Genomic DNA, 23,027 nt, shown 5'->3' on the forward strand with positions numbered 1-23,027 from the left:
TCAATTCATTTTTGATTAATTGGTCCTCAAAGAGAGAGAGACAGAGGGTCACAGCATGCTAGTTCCTGGGAAGAGAAAACGCTATGATAGGGTAACATGTTTTACAATTTAGCAGACACTCTTATCCAGAGTGACATATAATAGCAATTGGGGTCAAGTGCCTTGCTCAAGGGCACATCGACAGATTTTTCACTTAGTCGGCTTGGGGATTAAAACCAGAGACCTTTAGCCACTAGAATACCTGCCGCCCAATGACATGAGTAGAGACACATCAGTTCTTGTTTAAACAACCCAGGCAATCTGTTATGTGATTAGTCTGTGTGCTGTGGGCTGTAATTGCCTATTTTCCAACTTCTCAGAGTCATCTCAAGGGGACAGAATAAAGATGTCACCCGGTTACACAAGCCAAGGTCGTAGTCTAATATTAAACCTCTGAAAAAGCCTAACAAGGATGTGCAAAAATACATGATAATAAGATAGTATTCACGCTGGGTTTAATTTGAGGGGCCCCTGGTGGCCCCTGAGTCATCAGGGGCCCAGATAGAGGTTGCACAAGGGTAGGGAGCATTTCTATTAAGCAGAAGTGGTGTCATCGAGTTGAAGATCTGAAGGAATATGTTACCTGCAAAAGACTACACAGACGTTTATCGAAGGTCGGATTTCATACCCTGCCATAATGGCGCCGAAGGAGATGGCTGCCGTTTCACGATCCTGTAACCAATTGGGATATTGTGTATGTTTTTTTGTGTTATTTGTAAGTATTTTGTACATAATGTTTCTGCCACAGTGTCTTGTGACCGAAAAGTGCTTCTAGAAATCAGAACAGCGATTACACACCTTGAACTGGACGAATAATTTCACTTTAATGAGTCGGACGAGAGGGATTTACTCCAGACAACCGAACATGCCCACATCCCCATCATTCGCAGGAAAAGGTATCGCGGAAGGCGATCGGGGTGCCTTGTGAGGATCCGCCGAAGAGTGGCTAATCTCCCTTTGCCATCGGTACTATTGGCCAACGTACAATTGCTGGATAATGAATTGGACGAACTAAAAGCACGTATATCCTACCAACAGGACATTAAAAACTGTAATATCTTATGTTTCACCGAGTCGTGGCTTAACAACGACATCAATAACATACAGCTGGCGGGCTATAACTGTAACGGCAGGATAGAACAGCAGCCTCTGGTAAGACAAGCGGTTGGGTCTATGTATATTTGTAAGAAACAGCTGGTGCACGATATCTAAGGAAGTCTCGAGGTTTTTCTCACCTGAGGTAGAGTATCTCATGATAAGCTGTAGACCACACTATCTACCTAGAGAGCTTTCATCTGTATTTTTCGTAGCTGTCTACATACCACCACAGACCGATGCTGGCACTAAGACGGCACTCAATGAGCTGTATTCCGCCATAAGCAAACAGGAAAACGCTCCTCCAGAGGCGGCGCTCCTAGTGACTGTGGACTTTAATGCATGGAAACTTAAATCCGTTTTACCAAATTTCAACCAACATATTAAATGTGCAACCAGAGGGAAAAAAACTCTAGACCACCTTTACTCCACACACAGAGACGCGTACAAAGCTCTCCCTCGCCATCCATTTGGCTAATATGACCATAATTGTATCCTCCTGATTCCTGCTTACAAGCAAAAATTCAAGCAGGAAGCACCAGTGACTCAGTCAATAAAAAAAGTGGTCAGATGAAGCAGAGGCTAAGCTACTGGACTGTTTTGCTAGCACAGACTGGAATATGTTCCGTGATTCTTCCGATGGTATTGAGGAGTACACCACATCAGTCACTGGCTTCATCAATAAGTGGTTCGATGACGTCATCCCCACAGTGACTGTAGGTACATACCCCAACCAGAAGCCATGAATTACAGGCAACATCCGCACTGAGCTAAAGGGTAGAGCTGCCGCTTTCAAGTAGTGGGACTCTAACACAGAAGCTTATAAGAAATCCGGCTGTGCCCTCTGACGAGCCATCAAACAAACAAAGCATCAATCAGGACTTAGATCAAATCGTACTACACTGGCTCCGACGCTCGTCGGATGTGGTTGTGCTTGCAGACTATTACAGACTACAAAGGGAAGCACAGCCGAGAGCTGCCCAGTGACACGAGCCTACCATACGAGCTAAATTACTTCTATGCTCGCTTCAAGGCAAGTAACACTGAAACATGCATGAGAGCATCAGCTGTTCCAGACGACTGTGTGATCACAATCTCTGCAGCCGATGTGAGTGAGACCTTTAAACAGGTCAACATTCACAAGGCCACAGGGCCAGACGGATTACCAGGACGTGTACTCCGAGCATGCGCTGATCAACTGGAAAGTGTCTTCACTGACATTTTCAACCTCTCCCTGTCTGAGTCTGTAATTTCAACATATTTCAAGCAGACCACCATAGTCCCTGTGCCCAAGAACACTAAGGTAACCTGCCTAAATGACTACCGACCCGTAGCACTCGTCTGTAACCATGAAGTGCTTTGAAAGGCTGGTCATGGCTCACATCAACACTATTATCCTAGAAACCCTAGACTCACTCCAATTTGCATATCGCCCCAACAGATCCTAGGGTTGCAGGGTAGCCTAGTGGTTAGCGCGTTGGGCTAATAACCAAGAGGTTGCAAGTTCGAATCCCTGAGCAGACAAGGTACAACTCTGTTGTTCTGCCCCTGAACAAGGCAGTTAACCCACTGTTCCTAGGCTGTCATTGAAAATAAGAAATTGTTCTTAACTGACTTGCCTAGTCAAATAAAGGTAAATTAAATAAAGATGACGCAATCTTTATTGCACTCCACACTGCCTTTTGGACAAAAGGAACACTTATGTGAGAATGCTATTCATTGACTACAGCTCAGTGTTCAACACCATAGTGTCCTCAAAGCTCATCACTAAGCTAATGACCCTGGTACTAAACACCTTCCGCTGCAAGTCTTCATCGACCTGTCCAAGGCTTTCGACTCTGTCAATCATCGTATTCTTATCGGCAGACTCAACAGCCTTGGTTTCTCTAATGACTACCTCGCCTGGTTCACTAACTACTTCGCAGATAGAGTTCATTGTGTCAAATCGGAGGGCCTGTTGTCCAGACCTCTGGCAGTCTCTATGGAGGTGCCACAGGGTTCAATTCTCGGGCCAACTCTTTTCTCTGTATATATCAATGATGTCGCTCTTGCTGCTGGTGATTCTTTGATCCATCTCTATGCAGACGACATCATTCTGTATACATCTGGCCCTTCTTTGACACTGTGTTAACAAACCTCCAAACGAGCTTCAACGCCATACGACACTTCTTCTGTGGCCACCAACTGCTATTAAATGCTAGTAAATCAAAATGCATGCTCTTCAACCGATTGCCGCCCGCTCCTGCTCGCCCGGCTAGCATCACTACTCTGGATGGTTACAACTTAGAATATGTGGACAATTATAAATAGCTAGGTGTCTGGCTAGACTGTAAACTCTCCTTCGAGACTCACATTAAGCATATCCAATCCAAAGTTAAATCGAGAATCGTCTTCCTATTTCGCAACAAAGCTTCCTTCACTCATGCTGCCAAACATACCCTCATAAAACTTACTATCCTACCAATCCTTGACTTCGACGATGTCATTTACAAAATAGCCTCCAACACTCTACTCAGCAAATTGGATGCAGTCTATCAGTGCCATCCATTTTGTCACCAAAGCCCCATATACTACCTACCACTGCGACCTGTATGCTCTCGTTGGCTGGTCCTCGCTACATATTCGTTGCCAAACCCACTGGCTCCAGGTCATCTATAAGTCTTTGCTAGGTAAAGCGCCGCCTTATCTCAGCTCACTGCTCACCATAGCAACACCCACCCATAGCATGCGCTCCAGCAGGTATATTTCATTGGTCATCCCCAAAGCCAACATCTACTTTGGCCACCTTTCCTTCCAGTTCTCTGCTGCCAGTGACTGGAATGAATTGCAAAAATCACTGAAGTTGGAGACTTATATCTCCCTCACTAACTTTAAGCATCAGCTGTCAGAGCAGCTTACCAATCGCTGCAGCTGTACACAGCCCATTTGTAAATAGCCCATCCAACCACCTACCTCATCCCCATATTTGTTTTTCTGCTCTTTTGCACACCAGTATTTCTACTTGCACATCCTAATCTGCACATATATCACTCCAGTGTAAATTGCTAAATTGTAATTACTTTGCCACTATTGGCCTATTTATTGCCTTACCTCCTTACTTCATTTGCACACACTGTATACATATTTTTCTATTGTGTTATTGACTGTACGGTTGTTTAACTCTTTGTTGTTTTTGTCGCAGTGCTTTGCTTTATCTTGGCCAGGTCGCAGTTGTAAATGAGAACTTGTTCTCAACTGGCCTACCTGGTTAAATAAAGGTGAAATAAATACAAATATAATAAAAAGTGAATCCTGGACTTCCTGATGGGCCGCCCCCAGGTGGTAAGGGTAGGTAACAACACATCCGCCACACTGATCCTCAAAACGGGGGCCCCTCAGGGGTGCGTGCTCAGTCCCCTCCTGTACTCCCTGTTCACTAATGACTGCACGGCAAGGCGCGACTCCAACACCATCATTAAGTTTGCTGATAACACAACAGTGGTAGGCCTCATCACCAACAACGACAAGACAGCATATAGGGAGGAGTTCAGAGACCTGGCTGTGTGGTGCCAGGACAACAGCCTCTCCCTCAACGTGATCAAGTCTAAGGAGATGATTGTGGGCTACAGTAAAAGGAGGACCAAGCACGCCCCATTTCTCATCGACGGGGCTGTAGTGGAGCAGGTTGAGAGCTTCAAGTTCCTTGGTGTCCACATCACCAACAAACTAACATGGTCCAAGCACACCAAGACAGTCATGAAGAGGGCGCGACAAAACCTATTCCCCCTCGGGAGACTGAAAAGATTTGGCATGGGTCCTCAGATCCTCAAAAGGTTCTACAGCTGCACCATCGAGAGCATCCTGACTGGTTGCATCACCGCCTGGTATGGCAACTAAGCCTCCGACCACAAGGCACTGCAGATGGTAGTGCGTACGGCCCAGTACATCACTGGGGCCAAGTTCCTGCCATCTAGGACCTCTATACCAGGCGGTGTCAGAGGAAGGCCCTAAAAATTGTCAATGACTCTAGCCACTCTTGTCATAGACTGTTCTCTCTATTTAAGTGCATAAGTCACTTTAATAACTCTACCTACATGTATATATTACCTCAATTACCTCGACTAACCGGTGCCCACGCACATTGACTCTGTACCGGTAACCCCTGTACATATTTTCACTATTGTTATTTTACTGCTGCTCTTTAATTATTGTTACTTTTATTTCTTATTTTTCTTTAGGTATTTTTCTTAAAACTGCATTGTTGGTTAAGGGCTTGTAAGTAAGCATTTCACTATAAGGTGCATGTGACAAGTACAATGTGATTTGATACCACTTTGAGACCCCCTGAGAAATGTGTGTTACTACAACTTTGTCATAAGGTAGAGGACCATAGACTCCTACACTAAACTATATAATTGAAATAAATAGCAGTAGATTACTCTATGTGGGCACTTTGTGAAATGATGCCTGAAATAGTTCCATGGAGTCAAATATAACTTCCCTTGACGTTTTAAGTGGGAACCTATTCTCCATTGCACTTAAGACAGTGGAACTGTAGAAGGGCCCGCCTCTCCCAGACAGTCCCTGGGGTGTGTTTTCTCTCTCTCTCTCTCTACTCTCTACTCTCTGTATTTGGGCAGACTGCCAGTGCCAGCAATCATTGCTTTCGGGACATAAACGGCAGTTGATGGAGCACTTTGCCTAGCCTATGTAAATGTGCTCGGGACCATTTGAGTGTGCATTGTTTAGGAATGGATTACAGAGAAGTTGGGGCAGAGTCTGTGTGTCTGCCCCATTACTGGGAGTTCACAGATTTGTCTTCCACCGGAGGGGAATAAATCTGCATTTGGGGACAGCTGCTACTTTAGTAACCACATGATGGTACTCATTGATATCTCTTCGAGAGATGGAGTGGCATAGGTTGCATGCATCAGCAATGAAAAACAAAACAACAGAGAGTTAGAGGATTGAGAAGTTTTGTGGGAGAAGAGCTTGCAGGGTATTTAGTCAACGTTTCCTGGGACACCAGGGCGCGGCATTGATCCAGTTTGTTTGGAGCAATACACACTGCCATTTGACACTCTAGATTCCCCTTCAGTCTATAGATCGCCAGTGACATACTCCATTGAATTACTGGAAACACACTACATCTATCATAGTACACGTTATTGTAGCAATGGCATGTGTCCCACGTCTCCTACATGTCGTGTGTGTAAAGGGAGCTCCTCCACACACACTGCGTACCTGTCTGTCACAAAACGCCACACCGCTCGCCCACGTCCCGTGATCCTCCTTAACCCTGACAGCACTCTGCCCACTCTGCTCCCAGCAGGTCTACCCCAGATGAGCCTCTACACCTGTCACTTTACCTGTCACAACGGGTCACGACCTGTTACAAGCCGTCACATCTAGTCAGGACCAATCCCTTCGGCTCGTCTTGTTGACTTGAAGGTTATCTGGAGGTAACTTGTCTGTTTGAAGTGATGGTATGGTAGGTCTGCGATAATCAAGTGTATTACTGATTCATATTCAGTGTTTAATATCTGTGCAGGGTTGCAGGTGTGATTGCAGGGAACATTGAAAATATTAGGCTTTGTTGTTGTTTTTTTTCTTTTTTTTTCTGTGGAGTCCCTTTGTAAATATAACGTTGTTTCCGAAGGGTGGTGAGAGAACAACAATTATGCTCTCATGCCGACGTTAAGATGTCTCAATGAAATGCATTGTGCGTATTCTTTACGTGATGAGCAGCTAGCTGAAGAAATTGATGGAGCTTGGCTGGAGGTTGTTGTATGGTTTGGCTTGTGTAGTTGAACATGCCTCTGTGTGTGCTCTCTAAGACTCAACGCCACCAAAGAGAACAGAATCTTACTTTTTTACTGGCTTGTACTTTTCACCCAGTGAATGAAATTACTTTCTGGCTCACACACACACACACACACACACACACACACACACACACACACACACACACACATTCTCTCTCTATTCTCCCAGGCTCCACAAAGCGTCTGTTTGGCTGTGTTGACACTAGACCCGTTTTAATTCCCCTCTCTTTCTATTTTCCTCCCTCTCTCCTCTTCCTCCCTGGGGTATTCTCTCTCTCTTTTCTCCTCCTGAGTTAATAAAGAAAAAAAAAAACATTCAATCACAGGAGGTTGGTGGCACCTTAATTGGGGAGGACGGGCTCATGGTAATGGCTGGAGTGGATTCAGTGGAATGGCATCAAATACATCAAACAAATGGTTTCCATGTGTTTGATACCATTCCTTTCACTCCTTTCCAGCCATTATTATGAGCCGTCCTCCCCTCAGCAGCCTCCACTGCATCCAATGCTTTTATTATACATTTGCCTTCTCGTTCTGTTCTGCAGCACTTTGTGTTATTAAAGTGTCGTTTTGACCCGTGTGCTTGCAGATAGCTCGCCCACAGCGATAATTACTAATGATCTGCATAGCTGCCTCCCGCAGTCCTAGCCTTTCTGCTAGGACCTGCGCAAAGCGATGCATGGAGGCACGGGGGTCTTGTACGGCGAGCGTCTTTACCCAGGCCACGGTGACGACAGAGCTCCCAGAGAGAGAGAGAGAGAGAGAGAGAGAGAGAGAGAGAGAGAGAGAGAGAGAGAGTATATTAAGATCACAGCTCCGAGAGAGGAACATGGAAGAGGCATTGTTAAAATGTTTCATACTTTCTTTTTATCTGGTGTCCAAGTTGAAATAGGCGCCTTGAAGCATGGCTCTGACAACGTTAGAGATGAGAGCTGGGTCTTTATTTTCATTGGTGTGGATGGAGTTTCATGTATTTTTCTATAGCCTTGAGACAGAACTTAGACAAGAGAAAGCCTTTTGGTGTCTGGGATCAGCAGAAAAGTCATCAGAGCTTAGAAAGATAGTCTTTTTTTCTTTCAAAGAAACACAAATAAACTCTCTGTCTGTCTGTCTGTCTGTCTGTCTGTCTGTCTGTCTGTCTGTCTGTCTGTCTGTCTGTCTGTCTGTCTGTCTGTCTGTCTGTCTGTCTGTCTGTCTGTCTGTCTGTGTAACAGCTCAGGCCTGTGTTCCCGAACCATACACCCTGACAACAGCCTCCACTGAGGTCCGAGGTTAACATCATGTTCAGGGTCAGGAGCTCCCAGAGGTCAAACACTCTGAGCTGGGCCTTAATGAGCTGAGTTTGAGTCTGGACCTCTACACACACACACACACACACACACACACACACACACACACACACACACACACACACACACACACACACACACACACACACACACACACACACACACACACATTCACTGATGCTTGTGCATGCACATACAGCCACACACAAGCAAAAAGCAGATGACACACATCTACACACACACACACACATACAAAACACACCTCCCGGTCATGTGCGAGAAAGCCAGGAGAGCAGGGTGGGCCTTGTCTAGCTCTCCCGTCTGTCCTTTCAAACCCGACTTATCTACACATTCCCAGGTTGAACTAATTGGCATTATTAAGCTGGCCGGATACAATAGAAACCACCAAGTGGTCCACAAACAGGTTAGTGTGTGTGGAGGGAATCTTAAACAAGCCACCCGGCAATTTCAATCAGAGCCGTGCATGACTCGCCCCAGGCCCAGGTAGTCCAATTACAAACAGACACGCTCGACAGGCGCGCTCAAACCCCAACCAAATCCCTCTTTATTCAAACTCAGGGGTAGAGACGGCCGGAGGGAGAGACGTGCTGTGGGTCGATGTGTGAAGGGCAGATCATATTAAGAGGGGGGGCATAGGTACAATCCCTTGCTGCTGGATCGATTTGGGAGAAGGGGGGGGGGCAGTTGTCTTTTGGTTAGAAGGGTTTGGAATGAGCATATCTGGTTATTTTATTGGACTAATCATGTCATTTCTGCTCTCTCTCTCTCTCTCTCTCTCTATCCCCCTATCCCTCCCCCTCTCTCCCCATCTCCCTCAGGGGGGTAAGATCCCAGTGAGGTGGACAGCTCCAGAGGCCATCGCCTACAGGAAGTTCACCTCAGCCAGTGACGTGTGGAGCTACGGCATCGTCATGTGGGAGGTGATGTCATTCGGAGAGAGACCCTACTGGGACATGTCCAACCAGGATGTGAGTATTATTGTCATGTTGAACTTTTGAACGAATATTCAGATCAATCAAATTTCAATCAATCAAATGAATTAATTAATTTAGCCCGTTTTACAATGAATGAGCATCCAGATAAAAGGTGAACCTTCTAGTTTTTAATGTTGTGTCATAGAATACAAACACACACACACACACCAATGAGCTCCATATCCCCAGCCGGCCAACTGTCTCTCTGGAGCCTGGTCCACCAGGGCTGGCCAACCCAGCAGATGTTCCCTCTCTGGGCCAGCATGCAGGCAGCGACTGGTGGGACACACACACAGGGAGGAGGCCTGGCGCTGCTTACAGCATGGCCTGCTGTTCTCTTCAGTCAGAACACACACACATATATGTGGGTTTCCATTAGTTATTCCGTTTAACAAATACAAAGGCTGCTAAATAGAATTGGCGCAGGCCATTGTAAAATAATGTTTTTCAGCCTATTCACTGATGGAAATACATTTGACTTTAGATGCTTGTCGGTCTATAGGTCAATTTGCATAATTTTGTGGAATTAAATTGCTGCGTGTACAATATATTCTTTATGTAGGCTATGTTATTTATCACACACGTACAGCATACAAATACAGAGCCTTTAAAAAAAATATATATATATTTCACCTTTATTTAACCAGGTAAGCTAGTTGAGAACAAGTTCTCATTTACAACTGCGACCTGGCCAAGATAAAGCAAAGCAGTGCGACAGAAACAACAACACAGAGTTACACATGGAATAACAAGCGTACAGTCAATAACACAATAGAAAAAAATAAAGTCTATATACAGTGTGTGCAAATGGCATGAGGTGGTAAGGCAATAAATAGGCCATAGTAGCAAAGTAATTACAATTTAGCCGATTAACATTGGAGTGATAGCTGAGCAGATGATGGTGTGTAAGTAGTGATATTGGTGTGCAAAAGAGCAGAAAAGTAAATAAAATAAAAACAGTATGGGGATGAGGTAGGTAGATTGGGTAGGCTATTTACAGATGGACTATGTACAGCTGCAGCGATCGGTTAGCTGCTCAGATAGCTGATGTTTAAAGTTAGTGAGGGAAATGTAAGTCTCCAGCTTCAGCGATTTTTGCAATTCCTTCCCGTCACTGGCAGCAGAGAACTGGAAGGAAAGGCGGCCAAAGGAGGTGTTGGCTTTGGGGATGACCAGTGAGATATACCTGCTGGAGCACGTGTAACTGGTGGGTGTTGTTATCGTGACCAGTCAGCTGAGATAAGGCGGATGTATACAGAATGGTGTCGTCTGCGTAGAGGTGGATCAGGGAATCACCCGCAGCAAGAGCGACATCGTTGATATATACAGAGAAAAGAGTTGGCCCGAGAACTGAACCCTGTGGCACCCCCATAGAGACTGCCAGAGGTCTGGACAACAGGCCCTCCGATTTGACACACTGAACTCTGTCTGCGAAGTAGTTGGTGAACCAGGCGAGGCAGTCATTTGAGAAACCAAGGCTATTGAGTCTGCCGATAAGAATACGGTGATTGACAGAAAGCCTTGGCCAGGTCGATGAAGACAGCTGCACAGTACTGTCTTTTATCGATGCCGGTTATGATATCGTTTAGTACCTTGAGCGTGGCTGAGGTGCACCCATGACCAGCTCGGAAACCGGATTGCACAGCGGAGAAGGTACAGTGGGATTCGAAATGGTCAGTGATCTGTTTATTAACTTGGCTTTCAAAGACTTTAGAAAGACAGGGCAGGATGGATAACAGTTTGGGTCTAGAGTGTCACCCCCTTTGAAGAGGGGGATGACCGCGGCAACCTTCCAATATTTAGGGATCTCGGACAATATGAAAGAGGGGTTGAACAGACTGGTAATAAGGGTTGCAACAATGGCGGAGGATAATTTTAGAAAGAGAGGGTCCAGATTGTCTAGCCCAGCTGATTTGTACAGACCTTGGAGTGGTAAATCTGTCAGACAGCGCAGGAATTCAGAAAAATACAAGGTCAAATGATGACATCAGTGATCTTCAGGTCAGAAAGTCAGAGCTCTAGAAAGAGGCTAGAGTTCCCGAGTTGGAATTACGAGATGGATGACCGTTCAAAACTCGTTTTTTCCCAGTTGTATTAAACAACTGAAGTCTGAGATTTCCAAGTTTCCAGTTGTTTTGAACACGGCATCAAACGGCAACGGAAGGCAGTCTTCATCAGACCCCACTTTGCAATAAGTTTGAGGCATTAAGCATTTTGAAAACATATATTTCATTTTTGGAAACCTGAAGGTTTTAATACATATTATGAGGCATGTCTTACCTTGCTTCAAAGTAGCCTATTAGATCTCCTCTCTTTATACATTTTTTATGGATATTTTAATCTCTGTCATGAAACCGCTCGCATGCACAGTGTCCTTTTGACAACGGTGTTATCCCGTTAATTGCATTATGGAACAAACTTTCGCTCTTAGCCTACTGCATTGTGCGTGTTGCGGCACTGATAATGTGAAGAAATAATAGTTTATCAACATTTTGAGTTTCTGATCTGTTGCAGGCCTACTGGTTGTATGAATTTGTATCTATTGTTCCACAACTGTCCCAGAGTCTGTTTGGAATAGGCTATTTATTTCTCGATAAGCTGACCAATAGAATAGGTAGCCTAAACTTTTCTACTATAGTAGATTGACATAGGCTAGTGATTTTGCTGTTCGTTACTCATCTTGCTGTCGAAAAGTGAATTATGGACAGTTATTCTATCATCTTCAAACTGCAGATCAGAATTGGGTAAGAATGACCACATATCGTTGCATCCTTGACTTGAATGTTCTGCTCCATATTCTAAATATGATTTCTGTCATTCTGAGCACCGTGGGTGGACACCCTAATCAGGTTACACACCCAATGCATATGGGTCCGGTACATTTCTCAAATGTCCAGTAAATTAAAATGTTACCGATCAAGTGTCCGGAAGCACATTTTCCTAACAGAAACCCTGGTGTACATTAATAACACACACACACACACACACTCTCACACGCATGCATTATGCACACAAAAGCACACACAGACACGGGCTCACCCACAAATAATGCACTGACAACTACACTCATACACATGCCCACTCACCCATGCATGTACACACACACACACACACACACACACACACACACACACACACACACACACACACACACACACACACACACACACACACACACACACACACACACACACACACACACACACACACACACACACACACACTTCCCCATATGCACCATTTATCAAGATTCTGCTGAATTGCACAGGTCTCAGTGGTAGCATGGACACCTATAGTGCGTCTTCCCATTTCTGATGATAATTCATTTTCACACCCTAGAATCTCTATCCTGTATCGGCTTTTCTTGGCTTTGCCCTGATTCAACCGTTTCATTTGAAAGATTGCATCTACATACAAGGGTTAACAATCCGTCATATGGTATACCCTATGAACACGCTACGATTTAGAGAGCGAGACAGCGCTCGTCTTTCTATAGTTACTGTATATGCAGTCAGCCTATTCCCAAGGCACTTTCCCATAGTGTCAGAGTATACAGCCAGGTCCAAGTTATTGGCACCCTTGATAAAGATGATCATAAAAGATTGTATAAAATAGATAATACAAATACTGAGCTGTATTGTATGGTGATTTTTTTAAATTGTATTATATTATTTTATACTAATACAATTGCTCAGAGAAGGAGATTTTGTTGAACAAGTACATTCGTATTTTTTCTCTTCAAAAGATAGGGGTCAAAAAAGGATAAAGGCACTGAGCCTTTTTCTAAACTGTTTTATAAGATTGGAGATTGGAGGGACTTTAAAATAAACACGTGTCCAAAAACGTTGTTTTTTTTATAAAAAATGTTATACAGACGCTGAGTGAATTGCTCACTAACCACTTAATGGCGCAAAATGATTTAGCAAAGGGGTTTAGGAAAAGGGAAACAAAAGGCCTCTACAAACATCCGCTTTTTCTCACACTTCTCTGCTTTACTACACATTATTGATCTCCTTTGATCATATGTTTAGTGACTACCCTCAGATGTCTTCCCAATTGGCCTTCCCAATGGTCCCGTCTGGCAATGGTCTTCTATTCGACCTCATCTACCTTATTGGCTTGAGCAAGATTAGACCCAGTTCTAATGACCACCATCCACTCACTACCTTCTACCTTCTCCACAATAGTCCTGTCTAACGCGACCCTGACTGACTACCTTGTGACCCTCTGCCCACCCTCTCCGTCCCCAGGTGATCAATGCCATAGAGCAGGACTACCGGCTGCCCCCTCCCATGGACTGCCCCTCGGCTCTGCACCAGCTCATGCTGGACTGCTGGCAGAAGGACCGTAACGCGCGGCCACGCTTCGCTGACATCGTCAACACCCTGGACAAGATGATCCGTAACCCAGCCAGTCTGAAACAAGTGGCAAGCATCCCTGCAGTGTAAGTGTAGCGTACATGAATGTATGTGTAGGATCACCACACACACACACACACGCACACTTAATCCCCGCCATTTCCTTTGCATTGTGATGCAGTACGTAGAGACCCACACGCAGCCGCGCTCACACACACCAAAGCACTTTGACTTTTTCTCCCCAACAACTTTAAAGCAGTGGTTGGTGCACACGTAAACACCTTCGCAACCCAGGCACACGCAGACTTCCTTAAACTGAAATAAACATGAGTTTATTACTTTATATTACATCAAAGCATATCCTCCACTTATTCTTGCCATTCGGAACGATCAGAATTACTAACACGCGCACGCGCACACACAGTTGTTGCACACACAATTCACGTTGGCACACACACAGAGATTTAATAGATTCAAGTTTGAACCCGATCTACTTCAGAGGAGTGGGTAGTTTCTTTGCAGTGTGAACGTATACAAACAACAGACATACACATCTTCACAACCCAGACTTCCTCAAAGTGAAATAAACATGAGTTTATTACATCAAAGTCAAAACCTCTGCTCACACCACCATCAAAGCTCTCTCTTTCTGTCTCACTCTGTCTCTCTCTTACTCTTCCTCTCCTCTTCCAGGCCTTCCCAGACCCTGTTGGATCATTCTATCCCAGACTTCAACACCTTCAGTTCAGTGGGAGAGTGGCTGGGAGCCATCAAGATGACCCAGTACAGAGATAACTTCCTCAACTCTGGCTTCACCTCCCTGCAACTGGTGGCACAGATTACATCTGAGTGAGTCACACACATGCACAGACTCATGCAGGCTCTCACACGCATGCAGCCTTGCGTACACACACACACACACACACACACACACACACACACACACACACACACACACACACACACACACACACACACACACACACACACACACACACACACACACACACACACACAGGTGTACAGTACATGCATGCACAAACAAACATACACACGTACACACACAGATTACATCCAAGTGAGTCACACACATGCACAGACTCATGCAGGCTCTCACACGCATGCAGTCTTGCATACACACACACACACACACGCATTCACAGGTGTACAGTACATGCACAAACACACATACACACGTACACACACAGAAACAGACACACTCATGTGAGAAAGTGTGCCCGTACGCACACATCTCATTTAAAATGATCCTGTCCAAATATTGGCCCTAAGAAATCTATCTGGCTTCAAAATGTTGTTTCTAAAATGTAGCGACATGGTTTTAATTGTCAATCAAAGAGAACAAAAGCTTGATCACTGATAGGCAGACAAAGTTAATGGAATATGTGTTGGTTGTTTTCTCCTTCACAGCCAGTGGCAAACATTCCTGAAAGTAATTATTTGGGGCTTTGGTTATATGTGTAAATGTGTTAGAGACCAAATGAATGCGTGTTTATGTACTTGCTTCTTCAGCGATGCAGACGCAATACTGACGTATTTCCTCCCTCTCCCTCTTTCCATCCCTCTCTTCCCATCTGCCTGTCTCTCTATCTCCAGAGACCTCCTGAGGATAGGTGTCACCCTGGGGGGCCACCAGAAGAAGATCCTCAGTAACGTCGCCTCCATGCAGGTGCAGATGAGCCAGTGCCAGTCGCCCACTGCCGTGGCATGACTGGAGGGGGCGCCATGCCACGGGGCGGGCAGCATTCGGGTTGGCAGGGACTACAGCAGAAAGGACTACACCCCTCACCGAATGACCCCCGACCCGTCGGAACGCGCCAGGGTCGAGACTATCATTCTCATCTAATCCCATCGAACATATAATCAAACATCATTACCCAGGAGGCCAGGGTCCAGACGAAGACTAACTATCAACTTCCACTAATCTGAGTTATTCTGAGTTATGATGTTCAATGTGTTCAGAGGCAGTTTTTATTGTCAAATCTTAATCTGTGAGGTCTACATAATAGAATATGTTGGTACTGACACAGAGATCTAGTCTTTGGGAATATCAGATGTATGTCTTGACTGGAGGATGTTAGACTGGAGAGGAGGAAATGGAAGACATAATGAAGAGGAAGATCGGTGAATCCCAAACCACCCCCCCCCCCCTCCCTTACCAACTCGTTCAGAGGGTCCTCCGTTGTCACGTGTTGGTGATGAAACTCAGAGGTTGACTTCCAGAGAGTGACCAGGGGATGAATACATCCATCACCTTTGGGACACACTCGTGATAATTCATGTTTCACTTTTAAATAATAAAATGAGCATGAAATTCAACCCACTGGGCAAAAACTGGTTGAATCAACGTTGTTTCCACATAATTTCAACAATAAATGTGATGATGTTGAATCAACGTGGAAAATTGATTGGATTTACAAATAGTCCTCAATGTAAGCGAATTACATATTTTTTTCACCTAACTTTGAACCTAAATCCAAAGTCATAGTGACATTTTTTGTTGATTTCACATTGAATTCGTTAGTTGACAACTCAACCAAATGTAAATTTAAAAAATGATGTTGAACTGACGTCTGTGCCCAGTGAGAAATGAACAAATCCCCCTAGGCCATTTTACAAGATATTAACCTCAGTAACAGTTACACATTTAATTAGGGAAGTATTTCATCTGTTACGTGTCTTGAAATCAGACGTAAACAAATGCATGTGGCGTATAACTAGGCACGCACTCTCCAAACATATTGAGGTGCGTGTCGGGATAGGACTACACCCCTCACGGAATGACCCCCGACCCGTCGACCCGTAGCACTTCGCTCTGAAGCCTGCAGCCTTTCTGGCTTGGCCGAAGTGGCTGTGAGAGGGTTAAATTAGCCCCTACACCCTCGATCATTTTCAATCTCTCAGCTTTGGTACACTTGTGCATATGGCGCAGGCGCGCATGACCACTCAGATGGAGGAGCAAGGGGAAGGGAGTGATTTGGGATTCAGCCCATGTCATCAGAAGGCCCCTGATTTGTCATTTGACCCCGGCCTTCTTCAAAGACTGAAATGAGGATGCATTGGTCTGGCTAGGAGCAGCAGTATGAAATGCGTATAGAAAGAAAGCAATTCAACCTCTATATACATGATCAATATACACACCTTCGGAAAAATGATACAGAGACATACAGTGGTGAATGGTTGATTTTACATTTTTCTCACCTTATATTTTTTCATTTGAAACCTTTGACATTTTTGAGATCTCCTCAAGGTCGACCAAAGTTGAACTGGCTAGAAAGGAGAGCTTCTCTGACATTTTGTTGGTATTGTGTTTTGCTTTTCCACCAGGAAAGCAGGGAACGAAATTCTCTACCATGTTTTCACTTTAACACTACCTGTGGATGTCTGGGTTGATGGCCTTGCCAAAGGACTAGTGAAACGGCCTCACCCAGATTCTGAGAATATATATAAATATGTATATCTCTAACTAAATATGAATATATCTTCTGAATAAATCTTCATATTGAAGGTGACTTGTATGAATATGTATGCACAAAACTCTCTCTGCTTGCCTTTTTGGCAAAGATGACGTTTTTGTGGACTGGATTGGGATGGAGATGGACTCATAATGTAGTTTCTCTACAGCGCCACCTAGCCCTCTGGAGGACAAAACATAAAGACACCATTTTGTTTCTTTCCCCAATGCTGAGGGGTCACATGGACAATCCTGAATGAATTTTGACCTGGAAGTAAATGTACAAAGGACCATGTACAAATGACTCTTTCTGTAGATGTGTATAAAACAACTATAGGGATAAAAAAAAGTAACAAAATGTCCCTTCTCTGAAGAGCCCATGTTAAATGTAAGTGTATTCATGCCATATCTTGCTGGTGAGCACTTACTTGTACAGACTCTGTATTTTTCTTTATTTCCACTTGTTTGTTGTTTGTGTTGGAGTGATTGGAACCATCAAGAATGGGAAGGAGAGTGGATAGTGTCTCGTCTGCTGGCCAAGGTCTACGGTATGTACTGTATCTGCTATTGATCCTGATAGTAACTGTATTGGCAATGAAAATCATGCTGTAGATCCTCATGTGTTAATTGGTAAACAGTTACAGTAATGAAAGAAATTATCTGAAAGAGGGAGTTGCTGGGGTCAAGTTTATGATTTCAAGGCTCACAGTGGTTTGCCATTAAAAACAGGGCCTTCATTTTCTATACATTTTCTAGGCATTCTGGTTGTAGAGAGAGGCAGCCATATCGTATAAACAGCCGATGAACTTATCAATACATCTCACATCTCCCCACAGTGTGTGTGTGTGTGTGTGTGTGTGTGTGTGTGTGTGTGTGTGTGTGTGTGTGTGTGTGTGTGTGTGTGTGTGTGTGTGTGTGTGTGTGTGTGTGTGAATATCTGGGTCTGGCTTAGCCAACAGGCGCCTCTTGATAAACACAGACACAGAGGCACTCCGCACACACACTAAAAAAATAATAGCACCTTGAAGGAATTCCGCTCGCACTTCAATCCCCACACACCTGTTACCTTAAGAAAGTTGTTCCGCTTGCAGTTCAATCCCCACACACCTGTTACCTTAAGAAAGTTGTTCCGCTTGCACTTCAATCCCCACACACCTGTTACCTTAAGAAAGTTGTTCCGCTCGCACTTCAATCCCCACACACCTGTTACGTTAAGAAAGTTGTTCCGCTTGCACTTCAATCCCCACACACCTGTTACCTTAAGAAAGTTGTTCCGCTCGCACTTCAATCCCCACACACCTGTTACGTTAAGAAAGTTGTTCCGCTTGCAGTTCAATCCCCACACACCTGTTACCTTAAGAAAGTTGTTCCGCTTGCACTTCAATCCCCACACACCTGTTACCTTAAGAAAGTTGTTCCGCTCGCACTTCAATCCCCACACACCTGTTACGTTAAGAAAGTTGTTCCGCTTGCAGTTCAATCCCCACACACCTGTTACCTTAAGAAAGTTGTTCCGCTTGCAGTTCAATCCCCACACACCTGTTACGTTAAGAAAGTTGTTCCGCTTGCAGTTCAATCCCCACACACCTGTTACGTTAAGAAAGTTGTTCCGCTTGCAGTTCAATCCCCACACACCTGTTACGTTAAGAAAGTTGTTCCGCTTGCAGTTCAATCCCCACACACCTGTTACGTTAAGTGGCTCGTTTTACAGCTATTACTAGTACACTATAAGCTATGTCAATTGTAAGTATTGCTAAGTGACTGCTCTACCTACTTTGGCCAATATTCATGTATATATGTCACGATGGTATAGGAATCGGGAGACAGGCACAGGAATGCGTAATAGGGTTTTTTATTACCCAAATGACAGTGTGCCATGTAAATGCAAGGGGACGAAGACCAAAGAAACACATATACAAAACACAGAGTTGAAACCCAAACAAAAGAGCGAGGAGTACCTCGAGTAAATACACCGGGGCGAGACCCATAATCATCTACGCAATACAAGCGGCACAAAAGCCAAAACAACACAGGTACTCACACGATCATCGGACAATGGAACAATAATCGACTGCCCAATGGAAACCAATGGGCACATTTATAGAATTACAATCAGGGAAATGGGGACTTGGTGTGCGTAATGACACAGTTCTGGAGGGATCCGTGACAATATGTCCATAACGGGGTGAATCTTAATTTCCACTTTCACTTAGTCGTACACTGATGTCAATGGATGACTCAGTGAAAATTCGCCTCAATTGGAAGTTAGTATTTGCCCCAATGTTTATAAGTGGAACACACTCTATTGCAATTGGTGGAAGGAGCTTTAGGAGGACGGGGTCATTGTAATGGCTGGAATGGAATGAAAGGAACAGAGTAAAACACGTGGTTTCCATATGTTTGATACCTTTCCATTCCAGTCATATAACGAGCCCGTCCTCATATAACTCCCCCCCACCAGCCTCCTCCGGCGGAAGAGGTTTATTCTTGAGATGGGGGCTACTGAGGACATGGATACTATTTGAGTTAGAGCGAGAGTATTCCTCTGAAGTATGTCTGAAGATGGAGTAAATGGTGGCCCAGGAGGAGAAGCTGACATGATGAGTCTGAGGGCTTCGGTACACAGGGTTGATTGTACTACTAGCCCAGCTCTTGTGTATGCTAGAAGCCTGTGATTGCAGTGTGATTGGTGTGGTGTAGTCTTAGACATAGATGGCTGTCTGGTCTTGCACCAATCACACTGAATCTCAACTATGTCTGACAGCAAGGTGAAGGAACCTGGTTGAAGATGGTGGAACTGCTCTGATAACTGTGACGAAACCAAAGGGAATCGGGTTATTCCCAATCAGATCAAAACAGACAATTATGAATAAGTGTAGTCACCAACCCACTGAAATGTCCACTTTAATAAAGTAGGCAATCAATGCGAAGGTAACAACCCATGTTACACTGTAGATATAGCAAAATCCTCGTTAGCTGTGAATTGGCCATATTAATTAAGCCTTCCGGTGACAGCAGAGGGAAAATCAAGTATGCCTATGTTTGATCATCTACAGAGTAGGCCTATGGCAAGTGTCTAATGTTGGGACACGAGACACCTTAACCAGATTTTGTCTGGTTGTAATCTCTCATTGCATCGATTTTCTTGTAACTACATCCTCAGGTGTCAGGTCATGACAAACTGCTGTTTCCCCAAACACAGATATCATAGACTGCTGTTCTACTAACCACTCTGTGGAATTGGCTAGCCTTCTGCACTCCTGTGCCAAGCAATGGGTTATTACTTTAGGAGGGGTGTCGCTCCATGACTAAGACTGAGGTACCCACCTTGGCGTCTGAAATTAGAAATCAATCGCAGCCCATTAGCAGATTATTAAGTATCCTCAACCCCATCACCCCTTCCTTCTCCCTTCTGTCTCACATCCATCCGCCCATCCCTCGCTCCTTCTCATGGCCAGGCTCCAGCTCATTTATCCTGAGTTTAAAAAACCTGTCTCAGGCCCAGGTCTGGATGTGGGTCTGGGCCTCGCTGGGCCTGCCCAGCTGGCTGTGGCTGAGAAATGGCTGCATCTCGGGCTCTCTGCTCCAGTGCACCCAGGCAGGCACGGGACCAGGCCACCTGCTGGGGCCTCAGGGCCTCAGTCTAACAGAGGTCTGATCAGCCGCGGGGAGGGAGACAGATGAGGCTGGGGCCAGCATTCACACACACAGGCATACACACACACCAAGGAGTCCGCTGTCAGAGCTACTGCACGGCAGTCTATCTCTTAATGAAGAGAGAGTGGGCCGAGACCTGATAGTGGGTGTCTATTGGGAAAATGAGCGGGGATGAGAGAAGAAAGGGAGTGGGGAGGGGTTGATGGACTATGAAACAGTAGCACTATACATCAAGTAAGGTATATTGGTGTAGGTTCTAATTGTTGTAGTTCAGCTACAGCCTACGACCACCTGAGCTGTTTCAATAAACCCTATATGACAACCTATACATTAAGCTCTTTAGGTCGAAACCTAGCTTTTAAAATCCCTTTCAACATAATTCACACAAGCCCGGAGTACCCTGTGCATACCTATTCATTCTTCTGATTAATGATGTCTGTTTATTCAATGGAGGGATCTAATTTCAATCCATTTTGCTTCCATTCAGGCACGTCTCAAGTATTTGCCATTCAACATGCCTGTCTATGAATGAGATGACAGAGCAGTCTGTAATTCCCATTTTTCTCGTTTTCCGTTTGCTAATGTTGGATTTATGAAAATTCTGACTCTAATAGTCTTCCACTTCAGAATCGTGACATGAAAAAGCAATTAGCACTCCCTCCATAATAGCCATTTCAGAATTTGCTGTCATCGTCCCATTCTCTCCTAAAAAAAACATATATATTCAATTGTGGATTACTTTGATATTCATTTTTTTTACAATGCCATCTGTTTTGATTTGTTACAACTTTGTCTGAAAAGTTGGCCTTGGTGTGTCCATTCGACTGATGATTGCTGTTGAATAAATCTGTAGTTAAATCTGTTTCAGAAAGGGTTGTTTTAGTTGAAGATAATTCCTCTATTTGTATGTGTTCTTCTATTTCAGATAATGGACACACACACACACACACACACACACACACACACACACACACAGCAGACCCAGCATTGCTCAGGACAGCCAATAAGGATGAAGACAGCACGACAGGGATGATGACCTCACTTTGCAGTACACACAGGACGTAGGAGCCGAATGCGTGTTTTCTTTCCTTTGTTTCCCTCTCTGTATAGCTACCACTTGTATATTGTGATGACAAGTATGTGTCCGAGTTTGAAAGCAGTAACTTTCTGAGAACTATTGTACTAAAAATGCACTCAATAAACGCCTTGGAAAAAGAGTAAATCACCGGCTGGTCCCAGACTCTGTGAAAGATTATGATTATTCTTGTTTTCTTCCACTTCTATGAGAACAGAGCAAAGCAGTTCAAAGTTATTATTCAATAACGCAACAGAGAAGTCTGAGAAGCTGAAGTACAATGCTTTTGTGAATAATGCTTTTCAATTATAATTGGGGGGGGTGGAATAAGCAGTTCTTGTCACTCACACACACACTCCTGTCACCATGGCACCACTGTAAAAAGCCATCAAGTCGCTAATAAATGAGACGTCACTCTACATTAACAGAAACTTCCTAAGAAATCAACACTGAGCGTTGCCAAGAAAAATTACAATATTTAGACAAACTAGCGGAAAATAGCCTCTCCCGCTCTCCCTACTCACGCCCACACTGGAGTGTGTGTTGGCAGAGACTGGATCCTGTAGGGCTCCAACACAGATGAATGTGTTGTACTACTGTAATGATACGGTTAATGAAGTGTTTTATTGGTTGGTAATTGATTGATAATATCCTGTTAGATATTAGTAGAGATGATTTTTGCCAAGAAAGGAAGAACAAATTAGAAAAGGGGTGTAAAAGCGACCTGTTACATGATGAGGCATTGAAGAAATAATTTAATTCCAAAATGTATTGACAATAGCTTTTGTTCTGTACAGCTTAAAGGGATAGTTCCCCCAAATTACAAAATTACATAATGGTTGTCTTACCCTGTAAGCACAAATCCCATTCAAGGGGAATGGATATTAGAAGTTATTTTATACGGGTTGAAAATGGCAGATTTGTGCACTGATAAATGCCTAAATTGGAACGCAGTGGCGGTACAGTAATACTGTATGCTATACATGATGTCAGAGCTCTGGCTCTGCGCTTCACAGTGCTGTATGGGCTTTGACTGACAGCCGTTCTGAACTTAAGCACCTCGCACGACAAGAAGTTGCCCCCATCCCTCCCGCTAATTGGGCAACTTTTGCAGATTTTGGGTTGTCTGAGTGAGGGAAATCCTGTAAATGAAAAGGGCTCTATGTATTTTGACAGATGACACATTGAGGATTATAATAAACACCGCTTGATGTCATAAAGCAAGCCATACACTCTGAGTCCA

General features: G+C 44.4%; 1 protein-coding gene across 2 annotated transcripts in view; it reads left to right on the forward strand.

Annotated features, from left to right (window-relative positions):
• The window catches only part of LOC106568848 (ephrin type-B receptor 1), a 300,730-nt gene extending 278,799 nt beyond the window's left edge, over positions 1 to 21,931 (forward strand). For both annotated transcript variants that reach the window (XM_045694009.1, XM_045694010.1), the window contains exons 13-17: positions 9,067 to 9,216; positions 13,473 to 13,666; positions 14,274 to 14,429; positions 15,195 to 17,600; positions 21,635 to 21,931. In XM_045694009.1, coding sequence (XP_045549965.1) covers positions 9,067 to 9,216; positions 13,473 to 13,666; positions 14,274 to 14,429; positions 15,195 to 15,309 — 615 coding nt within the window. In that variant the 3' untranslated portion in view covers positions 15,310 to 17,600; positions 21,635 to 21,931. The remainder of the gene's footprint in view (positions 1 to 9,066; positions 9,217 to 13,472; positions 13,667 to 14,273; positions 14,430 to 15,194; positions 17,601 to 21,634) is intronic.
• The last annotated feature ends 1,096 nt before the right edge of the window (positions 21,932 to 23,027 follow it).

Source organism: Salmo salar, chromosome ssa14 (genome assembly GCF_905237065.1).
Source record: "Salmo salar chromosome ssa14, Ssal_v3.1, whole genome shotgun sequence".
Classification (NCBI taxonomy): Eukaryota; Metazoa; Chordata; class Actinopteri; order Salmoniformes; family Salmonidae; genus Salmo; species Salmo salar.